Source organism: Halichoeres trimaculatus, unplaced genomic scaffold (genome assembly GCF_033239565.1).
Source record: "Halichoeres trimaculatus isolate MK-OKI-2021-1 unplaced genomic scaffold, fHalTri1.1 fHalTri1_scaffold_2, whole genome shotgun sequence".
NCBI lineage: Eukaryota > Metazoa > Chordata > Actinopteri > Labriformes > Labridae > Halichoeres > Halichoeres trimaculatus.
Window position 1 is genome coordinate 13,532,963 of NW_027437180.1, and position 26,824 is coordinate 13,559,786.

At 39.9% G+C, this 26,824-nt stretch overlaps 1 protein-coding gene across 1 annotated transcript; it reads left to right on the forward strand.

Annotated features, from left to right (window-relative positions):
- Positions 1 to 483: 483 nt before the first annotated feature.
- On the forward strand, positions 484 to 26,824 carry LOC141799800 (BOS complex subunit NOMO1-like). The gene is given in 48 exon segments (XM_074682167.1): positions 484 to 637; positions 2,360 to 2,624; positions 2,782 to 2,930; positions 3,024 to 3,179; positions 3,492 to 3,577; positions 3,668 to 3,813; positions 3,895 to 4,042; positions 4,266 to 4,448; positions 4,587 to 4,732; positions 4,939 to 5,053; positions 5,585 to 5,682; positions 5,902 to 6,085; positions 6,167 to 6,297; positions 6,464 to 6,619; positions 6,719 to 6,797; positions 6,922 to 7,098; positions 8,212 to 8,277; positions 8,279 to 8,443; positions 9,014 to 9,103; positions 9,188 to 9,233; positions 9,351 to 9,451; positions 9,674 to 9,780; positions 9,900 to 9,972; positions 10,832 to 10,984; positions 11,187 to 11,324; positions 13,403 to 13,492; positions 13,596 to 13,701; positions 13,799 to 13,949; positions 14,074 to 14,251; positions 14,529 to 14,670; positions 14,804 to 14,935; positions 17,324 to 17,460; positions 17,566 to 17,653; positions 17,826 to 17,889; positions 17,968 to 18,063; positions 18,174 to 18,395; positions 19,521 to 19,603; positions 19,740 to 19,899; positions 20,920 to 21,046; positions 21,772 to 21,885; positions 21,972 to 22,099; positions 22,187 to 22,328; positions 22,492 to 22,575; positions 22,988 to 23,098; positions 23,217 to 23,318; positions 23,539 to 23,658; positions 24,944 to 25,036; positions 25,137 to 26,824. Coding segments are annotated over 48 exon segments (5,976 nt in total). The 5' UTR covers positions 484 to 621; the 3' UTR covers positions 25,269 to 26,824.

A 26,824-nucleotide genomic window follows, 5' to 3' on the forward strand; every position in this document is an offset into this window, starting at 1 on the left:
TAAATAAATAAATAAAATTTCAATATTTTCACAAAGATAATAAATAACAGAAAATAGGAGAAATGGAGTAGGTTTAATAAATTTAAGGAAGCTTAGGCACATAGGTAATTAAATTATAAAACTTGGGGAAAAAAAATACAAGGTCATTAGAGACAGAACTTGTAACAACCCACCCACACAACATAAATAAAAGATATAAAAATAATAATAATGATACAATAGCAACAAAAATAAAAAAAATCACACTTTTGAAAACTGCCGGAATAAAATAAATTTAATTAAATGGTTTTGAATAATGTGCTTAAAATGAATTGACACGAGCAATAAATGAATTTATTTGCGCGCATATACGCTGATTTTTCCAATAACATTTCTGAATTAAGTCAGAAAAAAAGATGAGGAAAAGAAAAGCTGGACTGTCATTAAAAAAAAAAAAAGAAGTTGATCAACAGTCGGAGCTGCTGGATCTGTTTCCCAGGAAGTCCCATCTATGGGAAGAGCTATCGTCTTCCTGACAGCGGACAGTCAACTCCCTGTTGACGAAGTCTGCTGTGTCCATTGTTAACTTAATGTAACATTATACAATACACATTTACATCTATTAAACACAAAAGGGGAGCTATGGAGGTCGACTCAGGTAAAGTTAGTTTGTGTGATGTTTTTGTGGAGTTACGCCTTACTTTGGAATTAGCATACCAACTCGTAATGCTAGCTTAACATCAACTCTAACAGCTGATTACTTCAGGCTAACAACTTTGACCCGCTGGTTAATGATTTGAAGACAATAGTCTTTTATGTGGGCATAGTTTCAGGATTAAAGTTTAGTGTTTATCCGTGTCTGTTTACCGTAAACTATCGAAACTCCGCTGTTGGCTTTTCGACTGGGTCGGATTTTCGGCTTTTGTCTCGTAATGGGTAAATACACACCACTAAACACTGGGGAGCAGGGTAGTTTGACCAGCAGCTCATGTTGCTAACATGAAAACCTTATGTTTCTTGTTGACGTAGGTTAAAACTCATTCTCTTTGTGATGTTTATACCTGCTAACTTAAGCTCCAGTTTCGTAGAGATTTTGCTCACGGCTGAAAAACTCGGAATCCATCAAACATTTAGTTTTCTACCATTCCCGAAACAGTGATACTCAACGAAAACAGAACATTCAAGTTTTAGATAGAAATCTACATCGTGCTCAAGTTATGCCTCCTTTACTTCTAACATTAAGGTGTTGTCTATCCTTCTCAGGGATCTGGTCTACCTGAATTTGGTGAAATTAAGCTAGAGAAAAGTTTTAAAATGTGATTGAAGTTATGAAGTAAGGAAAAATAACACATACAACTTCTGCACTGGCAGGTTGTCAAACTGATTCAGGAAGTGAAAATCACAGCTGTACATTTTAGACAGAGAAATAAAAAGAAAATATCTGAATTTGATAAAGAATCTGTTGAAATAGCAATGTAAATCAGTAACATTGCACAAATTATATTTTAATTAAAATGTTTTTGATATGAGTTTTTAATTCTGCAAGTTTTGCAATGTTGTATATTCTTTTCCTTTATCAATGTTTCTGTCTTGGACCAATATCAGCATCATTTACTAATATTCTTGTGATGAGCTCGCGGTTTTTTGGACCAATATTGCGATTGCTATCTAGCATGCGATTTATTTTGGGGATGTTTATCTTCTACATTATTTCTTTAACACAGGCAATAAACTGTTCTATGGTATGACCAACACAACAAAGGATACTGTCAACATATAAACAAGTCTTTCCTGTTATGATAAAATGAGATGAATTGATGCATGAATTCATATTAACTATTACAATCACCGTAGAATATTGGCTGATTGATTGAACTTCAAGCAGAACAAGAGGCTTATTATTAACAGTTATCTAAAAAGTAAATATGAATCCTCTCTTCTATGAATCTCACACTAAATAAAGTGCAGAAATGTGAATAAGACCAAATCTCTGGCTTAACCATTGAAATATGTAAATGTGTGGGATGCACTGTTTTATAAAATGAAAAAGAAAATGTCAAATGTATTAAAATCTTACTGATCTCTCTCAGTAATAAAACACAAACATAAGTGCAGAAATGTAAATAAAAAAGTTTTGGCTTAACTACTAAAATATATAAACTTTTGATAGCACTTTTTAAATGCACTTTAAAACCTTTTTTTTTCATTGCTGTTTTTGCGATTTGAAAATTGCTTTCTATTACGTTGTGATGTCGGTTTAAATTCAATTAATTGTTCAGCCCTAACCCTAAGCGCTGAGGCTGTAGTTTCAGTTGCGATTGAGCACTGCAATATTGAACTCATAATCAAAGCTTAATCCTGTGTACTTTTGTCTTTAAAGTTTTCTTCACTGATCGTAGTGGAAGAGTCTCCAGTAACCCGTTGTTGGATCAGCTCCCCAGCTACCAGTCTCTGCTGTACCGCCGGAAATCATCAACCAGCGGCACCAAGAGAAGAACCAGCACCAGAGCTAGACTTAGCTCCTCTGGCAGCGGGAAATGGGGTATCAATACATTCAAGAGACGCGAAGAGAAACCGAAGAGTCCGACAGAGCAGAGACCCATCCGGGAACTGGCTAAGACAATGGCTGAGAAACGCAGGGACAAGTAGGAAAGATATTATCAGAGTATATGTACTAACCTTTGATATAAGATGTTAAGAGATGTAAGATAAGATGTAAAGTTTTCTTTATTTTTGATGATTCGGAAATTTTTCCAGTGCATAAATAGACACTAAACAGTGTGTCTGCCTGTGTTTCCTTAGCACACAGCGTTTGGAGGAGGCTAAAGAGCTCAGCAGCTGGAGGCATTTGAGGCGGAACACCTCCCGGTACCTGAGGAGGCTTGTGGATGACACGCAGGAATGGCTGAACTCTCTGAAGCTCTGGAGGGGAGACATACACATGATCGAAGGTGAGAAATTAAAGCTGCATCTTACCTGTGCCGGAATCAAACAGAGCAGATAAAAAGTAGTTTTAAGTGTCTTTCTTCTCTTTTGATTTACAGGGATGTTTGGCACAGGGATCCTATCATACTTCTCCTTCCTGCGCTTCCTTGTGATGCTCAACTTCATCATCTTTCTGCTAATGTTTAGCTTCGTCATGTTGCCCCTCATCATTGCTCCAAGTGCTTCAGGGAACATCACCTACAACCTGAATGATGGTGAAGAGTTTCATCCAATTTAGCCCACAAAGAAAAAAAAATCTAATATTGAGATACAGAAATACTGATAATTGAATACTTTTCTTTAGTGTGTTTGAAGTAATGCAATTTAATAACTGTATCGTAAAAGTACTGAAGCTTTCCCAAGAATCGGGTTATTTGGCAAAGTTGCAAGCAAAGGGAATAGATACAGACACCACCAGACACTTCCAGTAGATAGATGGTGATGAAACAATTCTGTGACAGTTTTTAATTGTTAAAGTTCTGGTTCTCTGAGAGTTGAATTTTCTTTTTGGTTGTGTCTGACCACAGGTAGTCCGTGCAGTGTTTATCCGAGCAGTGCACGTCGAGGTCTGGTCATCTTTCATGAGCACATCACAGATCTGCTGTCCGGTGGAGTAAGTCCTCGTGCGTCACAGGGAAGGATTTCTGGAAGAAAAGAAAAAGGCTTTAGTTCTCATCACTCTCACTTTGTGCTCGATTTGCAGGGCTTTCTGGAGCAGACCTATCTTTTTTATGGCTACTACAGGGCGGACAAAATTCATTTTCCAAATTGCACTTACAACTTACCTTTGGCCTACCTGCTGGTTACGATAGCCTACTTGTTTCTCAGTCTAGTCTGGATCGTTAAGAGGTATCATCAAAGCCAAATCAAGCATAACAGAATTTTTTATGAGCTATGAAGTTTGTTTACTTTAACAATTTATTTTTCAAGATCTGCAACAGGATTCAAACGCAACCTGGTTCAAGATGAGGATCGCTTTCAGAGCTTCTGCAATAAAATTTTTGCTGGCTGGGACTTCTGCATCACCAACGAGAACGCAGCGAGGCTGAAAAGAAGCAGTTTACTCTATGAACTCAAGGTGGGCTGAAGTTCTGCTCATTTCTGTAACAAAGACTGACAGCAAAAACAGAGGAACTGTGACAAGATAAAGAATAAGTGTAAAACTCCTCTAATCTTTGATTCTTACTGCTCACTGTCTCTGGGATGTTTTTTCTGATTTTGTTTGTTGTAAAAGTTTTATCTCTGCATAACTCAAACATGTACCTGACTCATTGCACAATGACATTTTCCTTTATCCCCAGACGGATTTGGAGGAGGAGAGGATCAAACAGAAAATAGCAGATCGCACCCGCAAAGAGAAGTGTCGGATTTACCTCATCCGCCTCATCCTCAACCTTTTCGTCATCGCTGTTCTGGCTGCATGCTTTTACAGCATTTATGTGGCCACCATTTTCTCCCAGGAAGCGCAGATGAATAATATAAAAGTAATGACTTCTTTTGATGTCCTCTCGAATCACTTGATTAACAACCCTTTGACCCGGAGGTTAAGCTTTAATCTGACTCAAGTAGCCTCAGAAAGCATCAGGCACTTACCATTAATCGCTCTTGTTGCTCTGTTGCAGGAGAATTTCATCGTAGATCTGATCTATGAGTATCTTCCCTCAATTGTGATCACTTTGGCCAACTGCATCACCCCACTTCTCTTCTCTGTCATCATCAATTATGAGGACTACTCACCTGCTTTTGAGATCCGCTTTACCCTAATGAGGTAAAACAGACTCATCTTTTTTCTCTAATGGTTCTTTTCATGTAAAGTTCATCAAAAGAAAACTTAACTGATGAGACTGTCTTGTCAAATTAATGGAGTCAATATGGAACCAAAACCTTTGACCAGTCTAAAATACTGGCTGAGAAGCTATTTTCAAATTGAATCTGTTGCTCATTTCGTCTCCTTTTCCTCTTCTCTCTCTGTAGATGTGTCTTCATGCGGTTGACCAGTATTGGTGTTCTACTCTTCTCTCTCTGGTCTCAGATAACGACGTGTGGTGAAAAACCCTGCGAATGCGGCTATAACCATCTGCTCTACTCGGTAAAGTTGAAGTTCCCTTCAATCAAATTGAATGAAATTGTGTTTTTCTTGTGTAAACATCAGAACGCTTCGGCCACTCTCAGACAAGGTGAAAAAAGACGGGCAATGCGTCAGATTTCCAAAAGTGAAACCAAAAGAATTTGAGCACCCTCTGCTGACAGTTAAAGTATAGGTTACGGATTTAGATCCTATTTGTCTGCTGTAGCCTTCAGTTTTAGGAGGACCACATTTCTAAATTGATGTGCAGTTTCCCCTCACTCTGATGTATCAGTTTATTCATGTCCATGTGTTTTTATTTTAGACAAATGAAGTATTAAGCGTATTTAAATAGTGAGACAAGATTTAGATTTGAGCTGCTTCAGTATGTATGGGTAGGAGTCTTTTTCTTCTAGCTTCTCCTTCCAGTGTGCCTGTATATAACTGGTACACTCACACCTGTATTTGATCTTGGGAATGGTCTCAGAGGTGCTCACCTCTTTGTCCTTACAAACTCCCCAAAGTTGATACAATTTGTGTTTTTGTTCTCCACAGTGTTGGGAGACCCGTGTGGGACAGGAGATGTACAAGCTCACCATTTTTGACTTTATCATCATCGCAGCAGTCACCATCTTTGTGGAGTTTCCCAGAAAGTAGGTCCTTATGTGTTACCAAGCAACAGAGCAGATATTTTCCACCCCTTTTGAATCTTACTTGGCTTGTCAAATAATGTAATACTTAAAGCCATTTCCTCTGAAGTTGTGCCATATGGAGAAATTGTCTAGGCAGTTGATAAATTTGACACGTTTTGTGACCTATTGATTGTTTATAGTCATGGATTAATGGTCTTTCTTTTTGTCTCAACTCGTCAGGCTGATAGTGAAGCACTGTGACTGCGGTCTGGCTAAGTGGTGGGGCCAGCAGGAGTTTGCTATTCCTCAGAACGTGCTCGAGATCGTCTACGGTCAGACCATCTGCTGGATTGGCACATTCTACAGCCCGCTGCTTCCTGCTATCTGCACGATTAAATACTTTTTTATCTTCTATATCAAAAAGGTGACTTTATCTCTTCTATATGTGTTTTTAAAAAGTCACGAGTACAGCCTCTGATGTTACTTTTCTGCTCTTTCTCTGCAGGTGTCTTTGATGAGGAACTGCCGTCCTGCCACTCGTCCCTTCCGAGCATCCAGTTCAAACTTCTTCTTCCTGGGTGTGCTGCTCATAGGTCTGGCCCTGGCCTCTCTGCCTGTGGTTGTCAGTGTGGCACAGTGAGTAATGTAATATTATTTCAGTGTATAACAGTGTCATGCTTGCTTGTGGGAACCCAAATACAAACTTAAAGGGATGTATTGACATTTGAAGTCAATATTTGTCCTATTGAGTGAACTGTTTCTGGTGGCATATGTACTCATTAACACATCTCTGTTTGTGTAGAATAAGCTGCTCTCAAGCCTGTGGACCATTTGTCAATTACAACACCTCATGGGAGGTTTTACCAACAGCTGTATCCCAGCAGTCTGAGGGGGTAAAACAGCTCCTGTTTGCGCTTTCATCAGAGGCCTTTGCTGTCTCTTTCTTTGTTGTTACGTGGTATGTATCCAATTATTGTGAAAGTCACATTTCAACTGTAGGGATTCAGTGGGAGCTTTTCTATGGTTGTAATTTATACATTTTCCTTTCCTCCTACAGTTTGGCCATGTTTTATGTGATAGCTTTGGCGGGAGCTCACAAGAGAGTTATTAATCAACTCAGGGAGCAGCTAGCTATGGTAGGTTTGTTGCCTTCATATCATTTATTTAACAACTTTCCACCAAATTCATTTTCACAACACAGACAAACAACGACCATGCTTGATAATTATTTCACTAACCAGATGATGTTTTGTGTTTCAGGAGGGCCGCGACAAACGTTTCCTGATTCAAAAGCTGTGCCAGGCCCAGAGAGCCTCCACCATCAGATCTCCTGGGTCTAAATCTCAGCCCCGCAGCCCCAGCTATCACACCAGCTTTGCAAACAACTACGATGAAAGTGTGTTCCTGGCACACCCACCTCCTGACTCCTCCACTCATGTGTGAGGTTGAGTTTGATAACACAGGTACAAAACTGAACATGAGTTACCAGCACTCTGAATCAGCATCATGTAACATATTTTATTGTGAGAACACTTGAGTGCTTCTGAGGCTAACAGAAATGTTTTTTTCTTTTTAGTATTCATTAAAAACACTGATCAAACCTTAAAGAGGGAAAACTTAAGTATTTTTTTCTGCCTACATGTTTTATTTTTTCCTCCCTTGGTACTGTCATCTTTCCTTCTGAGAAGGACTTGAATTTGAATAACTACTGGAGTTTTCTGAGTTGCACTTTAAATATTTTAACACCAGCATTTTTTTTCCTTTAAAACTTTTGTGTTTACAGAACTGTGGGCATTTTGTGTAATGTTTGAGTTAGTGCTATCATATATCATGACTGATGACTATCAGGTTTTAAAAAGTATGCATTTCAAAGTACATAACTGTTTCCAATATAACATACTTGTTTTTTTTCCCCAAAACAAATTCTATATAATACAAACTTTTGTACAACCAAAGATACTCAGCAAAAACAAAACAAAAAATGCTTAAACTAAATGTGCATCTGTGGATTAAATTAACCCTGTCAAACAAACAGAATGCATCCATTATACTTTTTAATATATACTGTATGTGTTATTTGGTTGTTAATTTGTTGTATATTAAGAATTTCAAAATTATGATTTGAACTGTTAACATCCATCACTTCTCAGAAGCATTTGTTTATTTCTTATTTTAAAAAATGAGAAAAAATAGAAAAAAGAAAATGGGTCCATCAAAAGTTTTGTAAAGTTACATTTTTTAAGTGACTGTACTGTGGTTTCTTGGGTGGTGGATTGTTTGTATGTACCTTATAATGTTTTTAAAGCTGTTTACTTTATTATTATTTCATCTGTGTATGCTTTTGGTTTTGGACTTTTTTCACTTATCACAAAAGAAAAATAAATATTTAAATTTAAAATTGTCTTGTTTTGTGGTGTAAACCTGGCGTGATTTTTCCTCCTGTATCAAGTTGCTTACCCCTTCACATTAGTGTATGGTGAGGTAAGTACCACCTCCGGGCCAGCAGAGGCCGCTGCTCTAAGCGCTTCACCCCTGGTCTCTGGTTGACAGCGGCTCAGCTGGTACGGAACTGGAGGCAGCAGCGTGCTGTCGCTCGGCTCTACGAGAGATCAGACATCCAGCCAAAATGCTGAGAATTACAATCCGGGCAGACGTTGGAGCCCTATGGGTGTTATTCTGTATCACATACTCGCAGTTCTTGACCGTGTCATCTGAAGACATCGTGGTGGCATGCGGGGGATTTGTGAAATCTGACGTTGAAATCAATTACTCTCTGATCGAGGTGAGAGTGCAAATGTCCCGGCTAGTTAGCAGCGAGCTAATATTTAGCTGTTCTTTCACAGGGATCTTCATGATGAATGGAAGCTGGGAATGATTGAATGAAAGTTAGAATGAAATAATAACATCAGTAAACGTATTTAACTCTATGTTGGCTGCCTTTCTCTGAGAAACGTGAACTGAAGCTGTGAATGCCGAGTCGGGTGGATTTAGCTATCTGCTGGTGGGCTAGGTTTGATGTTTTCTGCTCAGCGTCCTGTGATCTGAACAAAAATTCCTATATCTGTTAATAACCTAATGCAATAGTGTAACATGTGATGGCTCTTAAACCCCATACCCGTCTGTCTATGCCAGTGAGTGCAAGCCATTAGTACTAATCCCCGATAATTAACAGTCTCTTTGGGATTTGCCGTTTGGCTATTAACCTAATCCCAGAAAGATTGGTTCGTTTGTTTCATGCCATACGCGCCCAACCAATTTTACCACCTGGCATGACATTTAAAACATCAAAGACTGTACATTTGTGCTGGTTAATATGTATTTTTTAAAATGAATGTTTTTTTTCCTCTAACAGATCAAACTGTACACTAAACAAGGATCATTGAAATATCAAACAGATTGTGCTCCAATCAATGGATACTTCATGATCCCTCTTTATGATAAGGTTTGAGTTGGTTTCTTTCCAGCATATTTACGTTTTACATTCACTGATGGCTGCTGTGATCTAAAGACCTGTTTCCTTTCACAGGGAGACTTTGTGTTAAAGATTGAGCCTCCTCTTGGATGGAGCTTTGGTAAGTCTATGTAACAGCAGCACCCATAAATCAAATATGCGTTGTGCATTCAATTTTTTGATACAATGTGAATCATTTTCATCGTGTTTGTTGTCATTTTCATTGTCTTTGCTCCAGAGCCAACCAGTGTTGATCTTCATGTGGATGGAGTCAGTGACATCTGCACCAAAGAAGAAGACATTAACTTTGTTTTCACTGGCTTTTCAGTCTCAGGAATGGTGAGTACTTTGACTTAAAGACCATCAAACCTTAAATACAGATCAAGAAAAGTTTCCGTTCTAAGTGCGATGAAGAAGCTAAGCAAGGCATATTAATGTGAAATCCAGGTTCTCAAACACACATCAGTTTTTATGCAATTGTTTTTAAGTTTGTTGAAAAGTTACAGCTCATTGCCAGCTTTTCCTCCTGTATGGTAATGTTATACATTCTGTGTGGTCTAGGTTCTGAGTAAAGGCCATCTTCTTGGTCCGGCTGGAGTAGAAGTCAGACTGAGCCGAGTGGGAACAGATGAGAAGCTTCAGAGTGTTGTCACACAGCCCGGAGGAAAGTGAGTAGCTCACACCTCTCTGATTTGTATTTGTATAAAGCCCAGGTCATTTTACTAAACATATGTCTTGAAGTATTCGGCACTTAAGCGCTCTCCCTATTTTGCTCTATCCAACACAGGTTTACCTTTTTAAAAGTACTTCCTGGAAATTATGACATCACAGCAGCCCATCCCTCCTGGACTCTGGAGCAGGTTATGACCTTCATTTGACCTTTAATGTTGTCATAATAACAGCATGGGGTGTTTGGGGAAATACATGTAGCCAGTCATTGAAAAACATTGCTCAGCGCATTTTGTGAAACATTCTGAATTATTTGTCTTCTGGTGGCTTTATTATTTCCTGGTGCTGGAAAGTTAAATTTTGATAACAAGTACAGACTTCAAAGGTGATGAGCATGCAACATGATTTGGAACAGTATGATCCAGATCGGTGATGTACTTGAAAGACAAGGATGGTATTAATTAACTGTTTAATAAAGAAAGCATCGAAAACTTAAACATTTTATTATATTATCAGAATTCCAATGCAAGTCTGACTTGTTGGCATCTTCTTAAGGTTTCCCTACGTTTCCAAATATATACAGACACACATGGGAACAAATACATGTTCAGTAAAACCTAGTCAAAAACACTATTTGAACAGAAATAATGATAATGATTTGAGTTAAGAAAAGAATTAAGGCTTCTGATACAAAGCTGAAGCAAAGTAGCAGGATTATAACACATTATTTACACATTAATCTGATTGAAGCTGGGCCATTTTCAATTTTTCCAATAATCCTTATTGGTAATAACTTTGGTAAGAGTATGACATTTCTAAGTCTAAATGGTGTCATTTGCAAGTGAAATCATACATCATTTCATTTCTGTACCACCTTAATGCAAGAAATGATATCATTCAGCCACTTGCTGAGCTGATAGTGTTCCCTGTCAGATAAGCAGGTCTGTAACTAATGATTTCCAACATTAATCAAACTGCTCCTGACAGGATCATCAATCCTCACAGTCAGTTACCTGGTGACCTTTACCGTCTTCCTCTTTTCCTTAACAGAGTTCTACCTCAGTGGTTGTTTCCAATGCCAACGCCCCGGCTGCAGAGCATCTGGTTGTTGGAGGCTATGACGTCTCAGGAGAGGTCCGCAGTGATGGAGAGCCCATGAAAGGGGTCACTTTCCTGTTGTACTCAGCTACTGTCAAGAAAGAGGCAAGCACACGTTGTTTTACGCTTTTGTAAACAAGAAAACAGACTAAATCTTGAATTGACAGTGCTTCTCTGCTTAAGCAACAGAATGTGTCTATATTTATTTAGTTAGTTAGTAGCATAATGTAAAAAATATTGCAAAATTTTAGACCTATTTCAACAATCAAACTTCAAGAACACTTCTCCTGAATTTGCTTATTTTCAGGACGTCAGTGGCTGTAACTTATCTCCAGTCGAGGGGGCAGATTCTGGGGACAGCTCCCTGGTCTACCTCTGCAGCGCGCTCTCCAGGGACGATGGAACGTTCGTCTTCCCCTCACTGGCCAGTGGGGAGTACACTGTGGTAAGCTGGTTAATATGATTTCAGTGTTTTCCTCACTTAGACTTGACTGTCAGCTATTCAGGTCCATTAAAGGCCTGCCAAGTATGTAATCCAATAATATTATTCAAACACACAGATTTACTTACTCCCATGTCTCCATGACCATTGATACCCATTTGATTTGTTGACTTAAAAACAGAATGTCATATAAAAGACATTGATATATCATTCCTATTATTTGAGCCAGCTTTGTAAAATACAATAATTACAAACAAAGTGAACACTGCAGTGACGCCAAGCGGGAGGCTGGATGAACCATTGTGTGACTCAGAGTGGAAAGGTGAAGGTGTACATGTCTGTGCATGGGGGAAACATGAATAGAGAATAGGATTGCAGTTTATAAGGAAACAATTAATATAATAATATTCCTGTTAATATATAATTAAAAATAAATTACTAGAGTATGTTCACCATCTGTCAACAGCTGTTTTATCAGTAAATCAGGAGTTTGTTCAAGAGGGGTTGTGATATTTTTTAGGCTTTATACAAGGGGTGTCCTGATCACATCTAATATTCATCATATTCTAATTAATGAGGCATTTTAACCCATCTTCTCAATGGATCATTTACTTCAGCTGTCACAGAAAAAAAACAGGAAAAAAACACAAGACAGTCATGTTGGTGTCTGATATTTATGGTTGTGGTCTTGCACTGTCTTGTGGGGGTTGTGTTCAGGGCAGCGTCATATTGAAGCGTGCTGCATTGCATGCACACAAGTTCAGGGGTGGCCTTATACAGGAGAGCATGAGAATTGATTAAATGACTTTAAAATCAAAACTAGCTGGACTAGGTTAAATGGAGATAATGAGCTAAGGACATATTTTAGCTATTTTCGTTTAAGATTTGTTGGTGTTAAAACAGAATACTAAAAAGGATGCAGCTTCTTCTTTACTTCCCTTGCAAAGTTTATCTCTGCAAACCCAAGTATCAGGGCTCAGTGTTGACAAATGTTTAATATTTAAACTTTGGATCATGTTGGGGGGAAAAAAAGGCTGATCAGGACATCCCTACTTTATACAAGTGTTTCCCTCACCATTGTATGGGGTGGTTGATTTTATTTTACTTTCCATACAGTGCCAGATCACAGCAGAAGTGATATAGAGTTACCTCTCTCATAAAGCAGGTCTAAACCTTTTTTTTATTTTTAAATTTAACAGACTAAATAGCCTTATGTTATTTATCTACTTCACATGACGGGATGACATTTGTACGGCGTCGCGTTCACATTTCTCCTTGTGCTGTTTCGCGCACAGTGAAGTTCTGCTCCAATGCGTTCACAGACACACAATCACGTGTGCACATTTACACACAGACAGGATCATTCTGTATAGCGGACAGAAAGCTGGGAAAACCACCACAAGAAACATCTCCAACGCTTTTTCTGTGAAGATGCAACACTCGCTCTCCTGCCCCCTGCTTCTAATAACGTCACCAACCCCCCAAGGGAAACACTGTATAGTGCCCCTTTGGTATCTCTGTGGTAGTTTAAAATAATTTACAGTTTGAAAAATATCCCTTATTTACTCACACTGGTGTTTTAGAAATACTTTAGATTAGCCCCAGTCTGAAACACTTTGTTCTAGCCGCTGTCTCTTTAAGGCTCACTGCTCCACAAACCCCTGTCCTTCTGATTGGATATGTATAAATGCAGCTGATCAAACACAGATCCTTCCTGCAAACATAGCATACAATATGAGATCATTATTCTGAAAGTAGAACAACGCATGCTAAACGTATTATGTATTACCCCATGCTGTGACCAAAGCTGCAGACTGTCCCTCTTGCTTGTTCCTTAAGCCATCCCATACATCCATTAGCATTTAAAGTTCAGTGCATGGTAAGATATTTCTGTCAGTACCAGTTAAAAACTTCTAAACTTCTAAAAGGTGCTAAGTTGCTGGTCTTAAATGTTATCTAAAATTCAGCTGACTTCCTGATATTGGAATATTTAATTTGCACACAGCTGCAGAAATGACTTTTTGTCAAATGAATGAGCTCTTTCTTTTTCTGATCCACTTTTATGACCTCTGTCACTCAAGGTGCCTTTTTACCGAGGAGAAAGGATCACGTTTGATGTCGCTCCTTCTCGAATGAATTTCAAGGTGGAACACAGCAGTTTGAAACTAGAGGTAAAGAGAATCATCATCATCATCATAGTTTAAGAAAAAATACTTTATCTTCCTGTCTCTATATGTAAATATTTATTTACTTGTTTTGTTGTCCTGCGTGTAGCCCATCTTCCGGGTCATGGGCTTCTCCGTGACAGGCCGAGTTCTCAACAGTGTTGGTGGAGAGGGTGTCTCTGATGCCACAGTGTCCCTCAACAACCAGATTAAAGGTAGCTATATAGTATATACTGTGCTTTCTTTTTTTTATTTTGACAAGTAGAATAAGCATAAAGCACATTTTTCCACTTGGCTGCTCTGTGCTCACAGTCATCAGCAAGGAGGATGGTTCTTTCCGGCTGGAGAACATGACAGCTGGCACCTACACCATCCGTGTCAACAAGGAGCTCATGTTCTTTGAGCCCATCACAGTGAAGATTGCCCCCAACACGCCCCAGCTTCCTGACATCATCACAGCAGGGTACGGCAGGCCTGTCTCAGGCTTCCTGGAGCAGCATGAATTTTCACACAGCTACATTGTGCTCATCAAAAAAAAAGAATTCCACTGAGTCAGCATCTGAAGTCCTGATGTTATTCTCACACAGGTTCAGTGTATGTGGCCAGATCTCCATCAGTCGTCTGCCTGAGGGTATGAAGCAGCAGGGCCGCTACAAGGTCACTCTGACACACCGGGACCAAGACAAGACAGCTATCAAGACTATCGACTCTGATCCCCAGGGAGCCTTCTGCTTTCAGACCAAACCTGGAGACTACAACATCCATGTAAGACTCCAGAAGTGTCAAGTTTTACTCTTCAACAATTTAAGAGACTTTTTCAGTTTTTTAACTGCATTTTGATCCTGGAAAATAAAAAATCAGACCTAAAAGTGAACATACATTCTGTGTTATCTCTGCAGAATAGAATAAGATTTATACAGTGAAAGATTTATGGCATTGCTTTGTCTGGTTTTGAGATGTTAGGAATATATCTGACTGCACTGCTTGCTCCAGTAGCCTGAAAACTTTGCTCCCACAGTGATTTTGTTTCTGTTTTATTTAGGTGTTGCTCCCTGAGATGGAGGTGAAAGCAGGACTGGCTCTGCAGCCTCAGGCTCTCGAGGTCTCCCTTGTGGACCGGCCCCTCACAGATCTGCTCTTCACCCAGTTCATGGCTTCTGTCTCTGGAAAAGTTTACTGTTTGGGTAAGGACACTGAAACATGAAATATTTTGCTTCTGAAACAAAATTACTCAGAATATGGGCTGATGTGGTTACAGTAATACTTTAGGATGTGTTTGCACTTGAACTGACTTTGTGTCCTCTGGTTCACCTCCAGCCTCCTGTGATGATCTGTCAGTAACCCTGCAGCCTGTGAGTCGACAGGGAGAGAGAAGATCAGTGGCTCTGTCTGGTGGTGGTGACACACTGAACTTCTCCTTTGATGATGTGTTACCTGGGAAGTACAAAGGTCAGGATTCACTTTCAGCAACACCTGATACACTTGACCATTTCATTAACACAGTGTTAATTTTGGTGACGGAATCATAACGATAATGTTGGTTGACATCCTCTATTTCACGAGGAAGATGAGATGATGAGACAGTCACAAGACACATATTTTTGTGGTGGACTGTTGGACATTATTTTAAAATATTTCTACAAGTCACAACAAGCTACTGGCTGACACCAGCTTGATATTTAGTGCTTGAATTTTTTGCTTCTCTTGGTTTTGAGTAGCTTTGTGTCTAGAGCTTGATTCATCACAGTTTTGCGTTACAGACACATTTAATAAGACAAAACCTTACTTGGGTAATCATTTTTTAGCCAACTTTTTTAAATCTACTCCTCTCATTTTAAGGCAAATATCTGTACTTTCTACTCCGCACATTTTAAAAACAGCCTCGCTACTCTTGTTTCATTCCAGCTTCAAAAAAAAAAAAACTAAAAGCATTTATACTTAAATCACTGAAATCACATCATCTAGAAAGAGTAAATTTGATTGTGGATGGATGAAGCGTAATCATTACCATTTCTACACCCTATTGGTTTGTACGCAATCCATCACACCTGCAAACGACACAAATCACACTACACTATATAAACTATAGGACCCTGTGGCACAGCCTAAGCTTTTGACTTAAATGTCATTTTCCCCCTTTGAGTTACTTTACTTTACACTTTAAGAAGTTTTGAAATCAGTACTTTTACACTTCTACTTCTGTAAAAAGCTTGAGTTGATACTTCAACTTTTACAAAATCTTTTTAAACCATAGTATCTATACTTCTACTTGAGTAATGAATGTGAATACTTTTGATACCTCTGTCGAGTGGAAGCTGAAGATAGAATACAGAGCACACCTGTCACCTTAAAGGCAAATGTAAAGACAGTCATAAAAGTGTAATACAGTCCATGTATTGTGTGTTCAAAGCTCTTTAAATTGAATCTAGAATCAAAATGTAATCTATGCAGCCAGCTTTCTCCCTTTTCTTTTTAACCGGTGCTCTTGGATACTTGATTTGTAATGTTACCTCTGATACACTCTTTTTGTTTTTTGCTAAATTACCAGTAAAAAAAGGGTAAGGGTAAAAATGGTTACTATTGGATGTTCATCTCTGCACATTTAAAGCATGTTTTTTTTTTTTTTTAAACCAAACAGCTCGTAAATATTAAAGTATTTTATAGTGCAAGTAAACATTAACTTCAGTAACTCTATATACTAATTTTTTGCCTTTTATCCAAAACATCACTAGTCTTATCCATCAGTAGGGCATGCAGGTTAATATTAAACACTGGTATCGGATCAGTATCGGTATTGGTCGATACCCAAAGCCCATGTATCAATATCGGTATCAGAACCAGAAAAGCTGGATTGATGCATCCCTGATCAGCACAGTGGCTTCACATCCAACTCAACTAAGATGTTACACAATCCAGCATCGCAAGAGTTAAATGTTCCAGATAAAAACAGTTTTTACATTCTTAATATCAATATTTGATCTGCAAAATGAACTCATTTTAAGGGAGAAAAAAATTTCATCAAATGTTGACTCACTGTTGTTGTAACCACACCAAAATGTTTGAATTTCTCTTGAGGAAAACTGAGACCAAGACTGTGGAGCAAAAAGGCTGAAATGTGTCTAAAACTAATCATATTTTCATCTAAAGACTGAGACTTAATCTGGGAAAGCTGCCAAAATGAACACTGATTTACGTCTTTAGTGTTTTATCATTTGGATTAGACAGGGACATTTTTTCTGTTAGTGAAATAAGAGATCAGTCATAAGTTGAAGTTTTGCTAATGAGGTGTGAGCAGAGATGCAGAGTCAGTAAGCAAGTTTTGACACTTAAGGGAAACAAATGAATATGAACTGATTCTGACATCCTCTGCACATTTCTATTCAGAAATCACTTTAATTACTTTCTAATGATTGTCCCGAGATCAATGTGTAATTACCAGCTTCTGATCATAATTGGTGTTTAGTGGCAGCTTACGGGAAGCACACACCGCTAGCCAGCCTTTCTTCACCTTCTGGTGCTGCATTCATCTCTCCCTCTGTTCAATACACACAATCTGCTCTGTGTGCCAGTGAGCTATCTGCACACACAGCAGCTCTGAGGCTTGTTTACTCAGCTTGAAGTGTTGCCAGGCCTGAGTGGTGCAGGAAGTTTACTTTTCAAAGCTTTTGTTTTGTTGTTTAATATTAAAATGTGATAATTACAAAGTCTTTGGAGACAGTGCTTTCTCCTGAAATGATCAGACCAAGTGTCTGTGATCCTTAAAGAGCTTTAACACAGCTTTAAAATATCAACATCTGTTTGTCTCATCAATCATTTCTTGATCTCTCCACCTGCCAGTGAGTATTTCTCATGAGGAGTGGTGCTGGAAACATAAATCCATAGAAGTGGAGGTCCTGGACTCTGATGTACTGGGGGTGGAGTTCAGACAGATTGGATACATACTGCGCTGTTCCCTCTCCCACGCCATCACCTTGGTTAGTAGTCAGTAAAACTAACAGTCACAGCTGCTGTGTATTGAGGCAGATGGTGACATACACTTCAGGTTTTCACACTTCAATTGTGACTGTTTTTCTGTGCAGGAGTTTTTCCAAGATGGCAGCAAACCCGAGAATGTCGGCATGTACAACCTCTCCAAGGGAGTCAACCGCTTCTGCCTCTCTAAGCCGGGTACAGTTCAGTCCTCTGACCTCTCATTAGCTAAACATAGAGAACATTAGCATATCAAGCAGAGCTCCCCTGTGCATGGTTACAGTGTTCGGAGCCAAGAGGTCTGTGTCAAACTTATCTAAATATAAAAGTGGACCAAAGTCATTAATCACACAAAAATGTGCTTGTCCAGGTGTTTACAAAGTCACCCCTCGCTCCTGCCACCAGTTTGAGCAGGAATTCTACACCTACGATACGTAAGTAATGACCTCTCCGTATTATTTCTCCTCCTGTACAGTTAAATAGAATAACTGCTGTTATCTTCGGTCTAACAGCTCAGCTCCAAGTATCCTGACCCTCACCGCAGTGCGCCATCACATGACCGGGCTCATCACCACCGACAAGCTCCTGGACGTCACAGTCACTATCAAGTACTGAAAACTGGATTTAGTCAGAGACTTTGTGCCCTTATTTCAGCTTCTTTTCATCCTGCCACAAATTTTCAGTCTTAATTCTTTCTTCTGTCTCTCTTCATGGTCAGATCATCAATTGAGAGTGAGCCAGCGCTGGTGCTGGGCCCCCTGAGGAGCCTGCAGGAGCTGAGGCAGGAGCAGCAGCTGACAGAAATCAAGCTGCGCCAGCAGGAACGGGAGCGCCGCGCGGCCGAGGAGGACGGAGCAGCGAAGGATGACAGCCCACCTATTCAAGAGAAGGCTGATGACCTGACAGGCCCCTTCCACTACGAGTTCTCCTACTGGGCCAGGTCAGATTCCCACAGACTTTCAGTTTTTTATTTCCTGTCTGTTTATCCCACCATCTCACACAGGCAGTGCTGCAGTGCTGTAGTGCTGTGAAGATCTCTATGTGTCTCCATGTCTTACATGTTCAGTAAATGTCTTACATTGTCATACATGTCTTTGCTTCTAATACTTCGTTAGGTGACAACCACAATACTTACCTAACCAAAAACACCAGAGATGAGTAGTTTTAATCAAACTTTAAGACCAGTTTGCAACATTTCCATTTTGATAGTAGATTTCCTCAAAACAACAGTGGACATCAACCTTGGCTGTCTCTTTTTTTAAGGCATTTTGAATGCTCATGACAGTATGTAGAAGTGCACAGCTAATAACTAGTCACTGAGTCTCTCTTTGACATCTGATAAGTCTTACTTAGGCCTATGATCGGGTGTTTTTTTTACTTTAAAATCTTAACAAGTAAATAAATATGTGAAAACACAAACACCTAAAGATGGGTTGGACCCTGTTTTTTCCCAAGTTACATCTTTGGCACTTTTGCCTCTATTGGAGAGACCAGCTGAAGAGAGACATGAAATGCTGGGAGTAGAGAATGAGGGAAGACATGCCGCAAATGGCTGTATCTGAGACTGGTACAGCCTCTGGATATGAGGTGCTTAAATTGAGAGGCCAACAGCGCCCCAAGTTCAGACCAATTTTAATTTCAGCAGCCTCTGAATGTACAAAAAAACGGTTCCCTAAGACTGCTGGACCACAGACGTGACATGAGGTTTCACAGATACTCATGTGATCAAGTGTGGCTCTGAAAGATTTATAAACGCAGAGGGTGGTAGATGATGTCAGCTGGTCGCCCTGACCATAGACTGTGTATAGAGTGGACAGCGTGGTTCCTCCATTTACCATTGTACAGTTTTGAAGCCAAAATACCCCGTCACAGGCGCAGCCATTGTAGTAGTTGTGCAGCCAGAGTCTGGGCAGTAGAGACTGTGAGGGATTCTGGGAGAATCTGAATGTAAATATACCTGTATCAAAATGTCACCTTGCACCATTAAAAAGTCTGCCATTGTAGGTTATTTAGTCCACACCTCATGTGATGGAGCAGTGAGTATAAATACTGTGTGACTTCACAGGGCTGGAGAGAAGATCACAGTGACACCTTCCTCCAAGGAGCTTCTGTTCTACCCTCCTGAGGTGGAGGCCACCATCACTGGAGGTAAAAACCTCATTCAAAAAGTTACCTACTTCAGTGGTTAACACTCTAACTTGTGGTGACTCAAGGGAGAATACATCCTCCACATTCTGTTGTGTGCAACAAAGCTGCATGAAACTCAATGACAATCTCTTTTCAGAGTCCTGTCCTGGTCGTTTGGTGGAGATCACGGGCCGTGCAGGTCTTTTCCTGGAGGGAAAAGTGTCACCAGAGCTACAGGATGTGGAGATCTCCATCAGTGAGAAAGGAGCTGCTGCAGCGTTCATTACTGTGGCTACAAATGAGATGGGAGCATACAGGTGAGAAAAACCAGCACTATAAAGAGCATTGAAACCACAGATAGTACTTTACCTTACAGAAGCTGTGACTTGATGAGCTTTTAGATTTTGTTTTTTCGTTAAAGTTTCGTTTAAATGGCTTGTGTTGTACATTGCTTTGGACAAAAACGTCTGCTAAATGAAACTGTCACAAATCCTGGAATACTGCTGGAACCTAAGCTTGAAGCCTCCTCTTCAATATGTGTGTTTGTTTTTTTCTGCCTTTTTTTTTTTTCAAAGGGGAAAATACTGTCCTACTAGTATACCGTAGTAGCTTTACATTATTTCCAGCTAAAAAAAAAAACTGTTTTTGTTCACATTGGTGTTTTCAAAATCCCTTTTTTCTTCCTCTGTCTGCAATGTGTCAAGTTAGCTGCTGTCTCTTTAAGACTTCCTGCTTCACAAACCCCCTTCCCTCTGATTGGCCAGCCCTCTGGAGGCCTGTTAGGGGCATAGCTACAGGAAGACCTTTGTGTTTAAGGTCTCCTCCCCAGCGGTCATGAAGTAGTGAGGAGATCCTTATGCGATGACCTCATCTCTTCAGCAGGTCTCATGAAGAAGATCTCATGAAGAGCTTGTGTTGTTTCTTTGGAAACCTGTTTGAAAATCTGCATTATTCTTACTTTAAGTCCATGTGCAAAATATAGGAAAGCAGAATACTCTCTCTTCAAGTTAACTTTTAGTTAAAGATGCACCAAGCAAACCAGTCTAAGCTACGCCCAACGTTACAGGAGTTTCTGTCGCATAGTCTGTTGAAGGTTAGAAATTCTCATTCTGTTCAGAAGCTTTCTATTGTTAAAAACATTGTTGTCTGGTCTTCTCACAAAGTATTAAGAAAGTATTGGTAATTGAGGCGATAATGATAATGGACCAGATCATCTAGGACACATGATTATAGAATTGTTATTGATAACAACGAACTATCTCTATCCCTGTATGTGGGACAGTAAAATCCTGACACATGTGTATCCTAACCTTCTCTTTTTCGTGTCTGTCCTTCAGTGTGGGTCCACTCCACAGCGACCGGCAGTACGACATCAGCGCCAGTAAAGAAGGCTTTGTCCTGAGTCCCGTGGAGGGGACACAGGGAGATTTCAAGGCATTCGCTCTGGCCGGCGTCACCTTCAAGGTACATCAGAAAAATCTTGTTTCTGCACGTCTTCCAATAATCATCAGCTACTTCTAGATCTGCCATCAACTTATTCAGCCTGAACTGTCCTTCAATGAAACTTTTTATTCACTATTTTAAATGATTTAGTGAATAGTAAATACAAAGTGACAGGGAAACAAAAGCTGTTGCAGCTTCACACTGTGCACTCTCACACAATATAAATAAAAGAAAAAATGACTGGTTAAAATTGAATATTTTTGTCAGTGCGTGCTACCATTGTTTCATCTTTGAACTGCCTTTGTTTGAATAGTTCACAATTATCAACAGAGACCATGAGATCTGTGAAGCAACTTATCTCTTTCCCTTTTAGACTGGATTGAACTGCTTTTAAATCTCTCAGCATCCATACTATTTCAAGTTCATTATTACCACTCTTATGATTTTTTTTTCAATTCTTGTTCAAAAAGAGAAGTAGAGACTAAAGACCCAGCTGTCGGCCTGGATAAACCACAGGTTCAGACAGGCTTTCACGATTAGAGCGCTGACAGGTCTCAAGGTTTTCATCAACATTCAGACTCAATGAGCTTTAATTCAGAAATTAACATTGGTTTTCGTCTGCAGCTGCTCCACAAAGAGTTAAACTCTGATCCCTCTGAAAAGGAGACAGTCTGTTTATCTCTTAGTTCACAGACATGGCGTTAGATGTGTAAACTGTGCTCTCCTCCTCTGTTTCTACCCTCCAGATCAAATCAGAGGAGGGTCATCCGCTGTCAGGTGTCCTCCTGTCTCTGAGTGGAGGACAATTTCGCTCCAACTTGTTGACTCAAGACACCGGCCTGTTGACCTTTAATAACCTGGTAAATCTCAAGTATCTGGTTCACACACCCTTCTAAATACTTATCCGTGTTCCCTTTGGCATAATCCCTGTCTCTCTGTCATCCAGAGTCCTGGTCAGTACTACTTCAAGCCAATGATGAAGGAGTTTCGTTTTGAGCCAGCGTCTCAGATGATCACAGTGGAGGAGGGTCAAAACCTCAGCATCGATATAACCGGCATTAAGACTGCTTACAGGTATAAGCGTGCCCTGAGTGCACGGTTTAAAACCTCACGTGTTTACGGATTGATGTAATGAACGATGCCATCCTATTCTGTCCTCAGCTGCTACGGGGCGGTGCAGTCTCTGAGTGGAGACGCAGAGAGAGATGTGGCTGTGGAAGCCGTGGGACAGGGAGAGTGTAGTCTTTACAGTGAGGATACGGTCACTGATGAGGAAGGCCGGTTCAGACTGAGGGGTCTGCTGGTGAGTGCTCTAGAGACATGCTAGATTCTGATTGCAAAGTGGGTTTAAAACTAATGAACACTGTGATGAAAGCAGCATCTTTGCATTTGAATAGACTGAAGCAGTATTTCACACAGCTTTTCTTTCCAATGCTGAACTTGATGAACGTCGTGTTTCCTTGCAGCCTGGTTGCAAGTACCTCATTCAGCTGCGAGCGGAAGGAAACGACCACATAGAGAGAGCCTTACCGCAGCACAGGGCTATAGAGGTGAGACCCAACAAACTTTCTGAATGACAAAGTGATTTCAAAGTTTGCCTTCTGGAAACTAGACTGAGCAGTTTGAAAAACTTTTGTAATTGAATTGTAAAAATAACTGTGGGAACGCTGTGATTATGACTTATCAGCAGCCTTATCACATGGCTTCTCTCTGTACGCAGAACAAAAGCAACGATAATCCCATTGCAAGTTTAAAGCTCTCAGTTTATAATTTTAATGTCTGAGAAGAGCAGCCCTCCTAATCTCTCTGCCGAGGCTGGAAATGCCTTAATTCCACTTAATTCTCTGTTATTATCACACCGTGTGACTTGTACAAAGCTTTATCTACAGTTCACATTTTACATTTTCTTGATGAGTCCAGGGGTGTATCTGTACGTTGAGCTTTTTTTTTGTTTCTTTTCAGGTTGGCAGCAACGACATTGACGGGGTTAACATTATCGCCTTCAGACAAATCAATCAGTTTGACCTCAGTGGAAACATCCACACGTCCCCTGAACACCTCCCGACACTATCAGTAAGAATGTGCCCAGTTTTCTCTGTTTTTTTTGTCCTTTTTAAATAACTTAAATCAACATCTGCCGATCCAGTGCAAAGCCTAACTAGAACTTCTTTTCTTTTCCCCTCTTTTCAAGGTAAAACTTTACAAGAGTGACAACCTGGACAACCCAATTAACAGTGTCTCCTTGGGACAGTCCCTCTTCTTCCACTTTCCTCCTCTGGACAGAGATGGAGAGGTATCTGCTGAAAATTCAGTGCCCGGTTTTAAAACAAGACTTAATAGCAAAAATCACAAATACTGTCTTTAATGTGCTGAAGTTCAATTCTGTTTTCAACTCAGTTTAACTTTTTGTATCTTTTTAATTGTTGACACACTTTATTGAATTAAATACACTGATGACTGAAGACCTGAAAACCAGCTGTTCTTGGATCTGAAGTTGTCCCTCTCTCCCTCAGAGTTACGTACTGATGCTGTACTCCACGCTGTCCCGCTCCCAGTATGACTTCACTCTGCCTCAGGTCACCTTCACCTCCAGTGGCTACCACAAGCACGTCACGCTAACCTTCAACCCCACTGTAAGATATATATTTTTTCCCTTCATGTATATTCTACGCTAAGTACACTTTTCTTTTTTCCTGAAGTTTTAATAGTTTAATCCATGGTAGGTTGGCTCTGGGCCTTTGCACACTGAATCAATTTTTTTCTGTCCGAAATATAGGCATGTTAAAAAATAAATCCCATGTTGTGTCAATCATGTTTGCACACTCGCTGCGAAACTTTTGTCTGTCATTATATTTTCAGGACAGATTCTTTTTTTTTTTCTTTTTTTTTTTTTGCATTTTTTCGCATCTGCCCAGCTCGTTTCCTTGGTAGTTTGACTATTCAGAGACACTGTGGGCTACTTGCAACATCACAGTTTCACATTTTCTGACATATTTTCTTTTCACATTATGGGCAATGTTTAGATGAATGGAGGCTTGTGTATATGCGTGTGTGTGTGTGTTTGTGCATGCATGTGTCCGTCCCTGTGCCTGTGCCTGTGCATGCCGCGCATGCCTCAAACATGCTGACATCCGCTGCTCAGGATCAATTGCTTGATGATTAAATTTTTCTCAATCTTTAGATGATGAAGACTTGTGTGCATTTGTGTGATGGTGTGTCTGTGTTAGGGATGGGTACCAAATTAGGTACTTTTGTAGGTACCGACCAAATTCTGTCAAAAGTACCGGGCACCGATTCTCGTAAAATCAAAATGTACCATGTTTAGGTACCTGAATGCATCCTTGTGACTGTGAGGGACTGGAAAAGTAGGTGATTTTCCATGCTGGACACACAATTGAAGATTGTATTTTGAAAAATAAATATTCTAAAAAAAAGAAAAAAATATACTTAATCATTAAACAAATTGATGGTTTTTACCACATAAATACAAAAAGGTACCAAAAGTTAGCACCATTGAGTACCTGTAGCAATTGCCAGGTACCGGGTGTCGGGCATCAGTACCGTATTGTTTCAGATGTGAAAGGTATCCATCCGTAGTCTGTGTGCCCGTGCCTGTGTGTGTGTGTGTGTGTGTGTGTGTGTGCCCCTGCGCGCATACCTCAAATGTACTGACAGCTGCTGCTCAGGATCAATTGCTTGATGATTCAATTTTTCTTGTGCTGCAAATTTTTGCAATTCGTACAAAATAAGCACATTGGATCCCGTGAGCAAGGTGTCTATGCATGCTTTATTTTTTGCTTTTTTTTTTCAAATTACGGACCCAAAAAAATGCATCTGAAAACACACACAGTGTCAAAGACCTTCTCTTTTAAGCTTGTCTCATCTGGGGATGTGGTTGTCATTGATGTTTTCTAACAGCGTAAAGTGCCTGACCAGGATGTCGCACAGGGCTCCTACATCGCTCTGCCCCTCACTCTGCTGCTCCTGTTAGCTGCATACAACCATGAAAAGGTGAGTGAAGAAGAATTTGATGCTCTTTTAAAAGATTTAATGAAAATTCCAAACTTCTGATCCTGGAGTGTTAAGCACCCTCTGCTGTTCTGTTCTGCAGGTAATCCCCCTCCTCTTACAGCTCGTCAATCGTATCCAGGGAGTGAGGAGCATGGCCCAGGCCAGCGGAGACAGCGCAGCTCTGGATGAAGCAAAACGTTTAGCCAAGAGGCAGAAGGCCAGGCGCACGTGAGGAAGCATCTGCGCCGCGCCTCAGACCACAGCGTAGTACGCTAAGGAGAACACTTGCAGTGGTGGTAACAGCCTCACAGAGCTCTGCTCAAAGGGATGAGCTCTGTTGGTCGACGCTGTGGCTCCTGCTAGTGAACTGTTTAGCCTTCGCGATGAGATTTAGAATCTGAGCTCAACATGAATCACTTATCTTTCATAACCACCACCTCATCAGCCAGTCAAATTCACTGGACTGACAGCTGACAGTTTGAAGGTTGTTTTTTCTCTGCTATCATTTTTTTAAAACAGGAAACCAGTCAATAAAACACCCTTTATATTTAAAATAATGCATGAACCATTTTTTGCCTTTATAATTTATCAGTGTCACACAAGATCTTTTAACTGGTTTTGAAAGCAACTCACACATTTGACGAAGCAGATTCATCAGAAAGTGGCTGCATCATGATAAGAACTGATGAAAAGTAGTCTTAACAGAAAGATACTAAATAAAAAAAACAGAGTAGTTTAGATAAATATTTTTAGAAGATAAAGAAAGAGGCTCACTCAGATTTTTAGCATTGAAAGTGAGCTTCATGAAAATGTCAGAAAAAAAGGAGAAAGCTCATAAACTGTGCTTTTTTGTTTTTTCTCCTCACAGTGAAACAAAGATTGATCAAATTAAATTTGTGCATATTGTTCAAACGCTCTGAGATCAGATCTTTTCTTGATATCCAAAACACTCCTTGAAAAATAATTCAGAGATCTATCATCCTTTTTTCTGACATTTTCTTATCCATATTGAACTCCTTTATTCTCCTTTAAAACTATAAATCCTCAAGCTGGAGAGACTTCTTTACTGCCATGTACAGGACTTAATTCTCTACCCACTAACTATGATCGAAAAACAGCCAAAGACGTTGACAGGCTAACGACTGCTTTGTCTCTGTCAGCCTTGTCACTTAAATGTATAACACCCACGAGTTACTGTAATGCACTCCACTTCTAACGGTGTTTTATAAGCTGTTAAATGTGATGCGAGATTGAAATCATGTCAGTTTCTCTATCAACTCAGGAAAGTGGTGGTGTATGGAGCTCTCAAAAAGTCGGTTTTAATTGTATAAGAGGAGTTTTCTGTGTAAGGGGGGCTGGGGTGGTTGGGCTGGGGGTCTGCAGGGGTTTACTAATAGTTGATTAATTTATTAATATGTTTAATCAGATGTGAATGATAGCTTGTATGATCAGAAATGTCTTTCAGAAGTGTGCTTGTTTTTTCTTTTGAATGAAGTTCAGTCAAATGGTGCGTGTTGAATAATTTTGAGACTGGCGTTGAAGTCGTGGAAAGGGATGCAACTATCTCCAGTGATAAGGCATATTCATATTTTTTTTAGCTCATTGTCTCATCTCTGGGCTGTGATGTGCACTGAAAAATTTTCTACTTTTTTCCCCCCAACAATTAATACATCTGCTCAGTGGTGTTAGATTAAAAAACGAAAAGGCCACTATCTGTTTACTGAGCTGAAAGATCTGCTAATGAGTCCACATTTTGAAGGCATTGTTGACTAGTTTGTTTATAAAGGG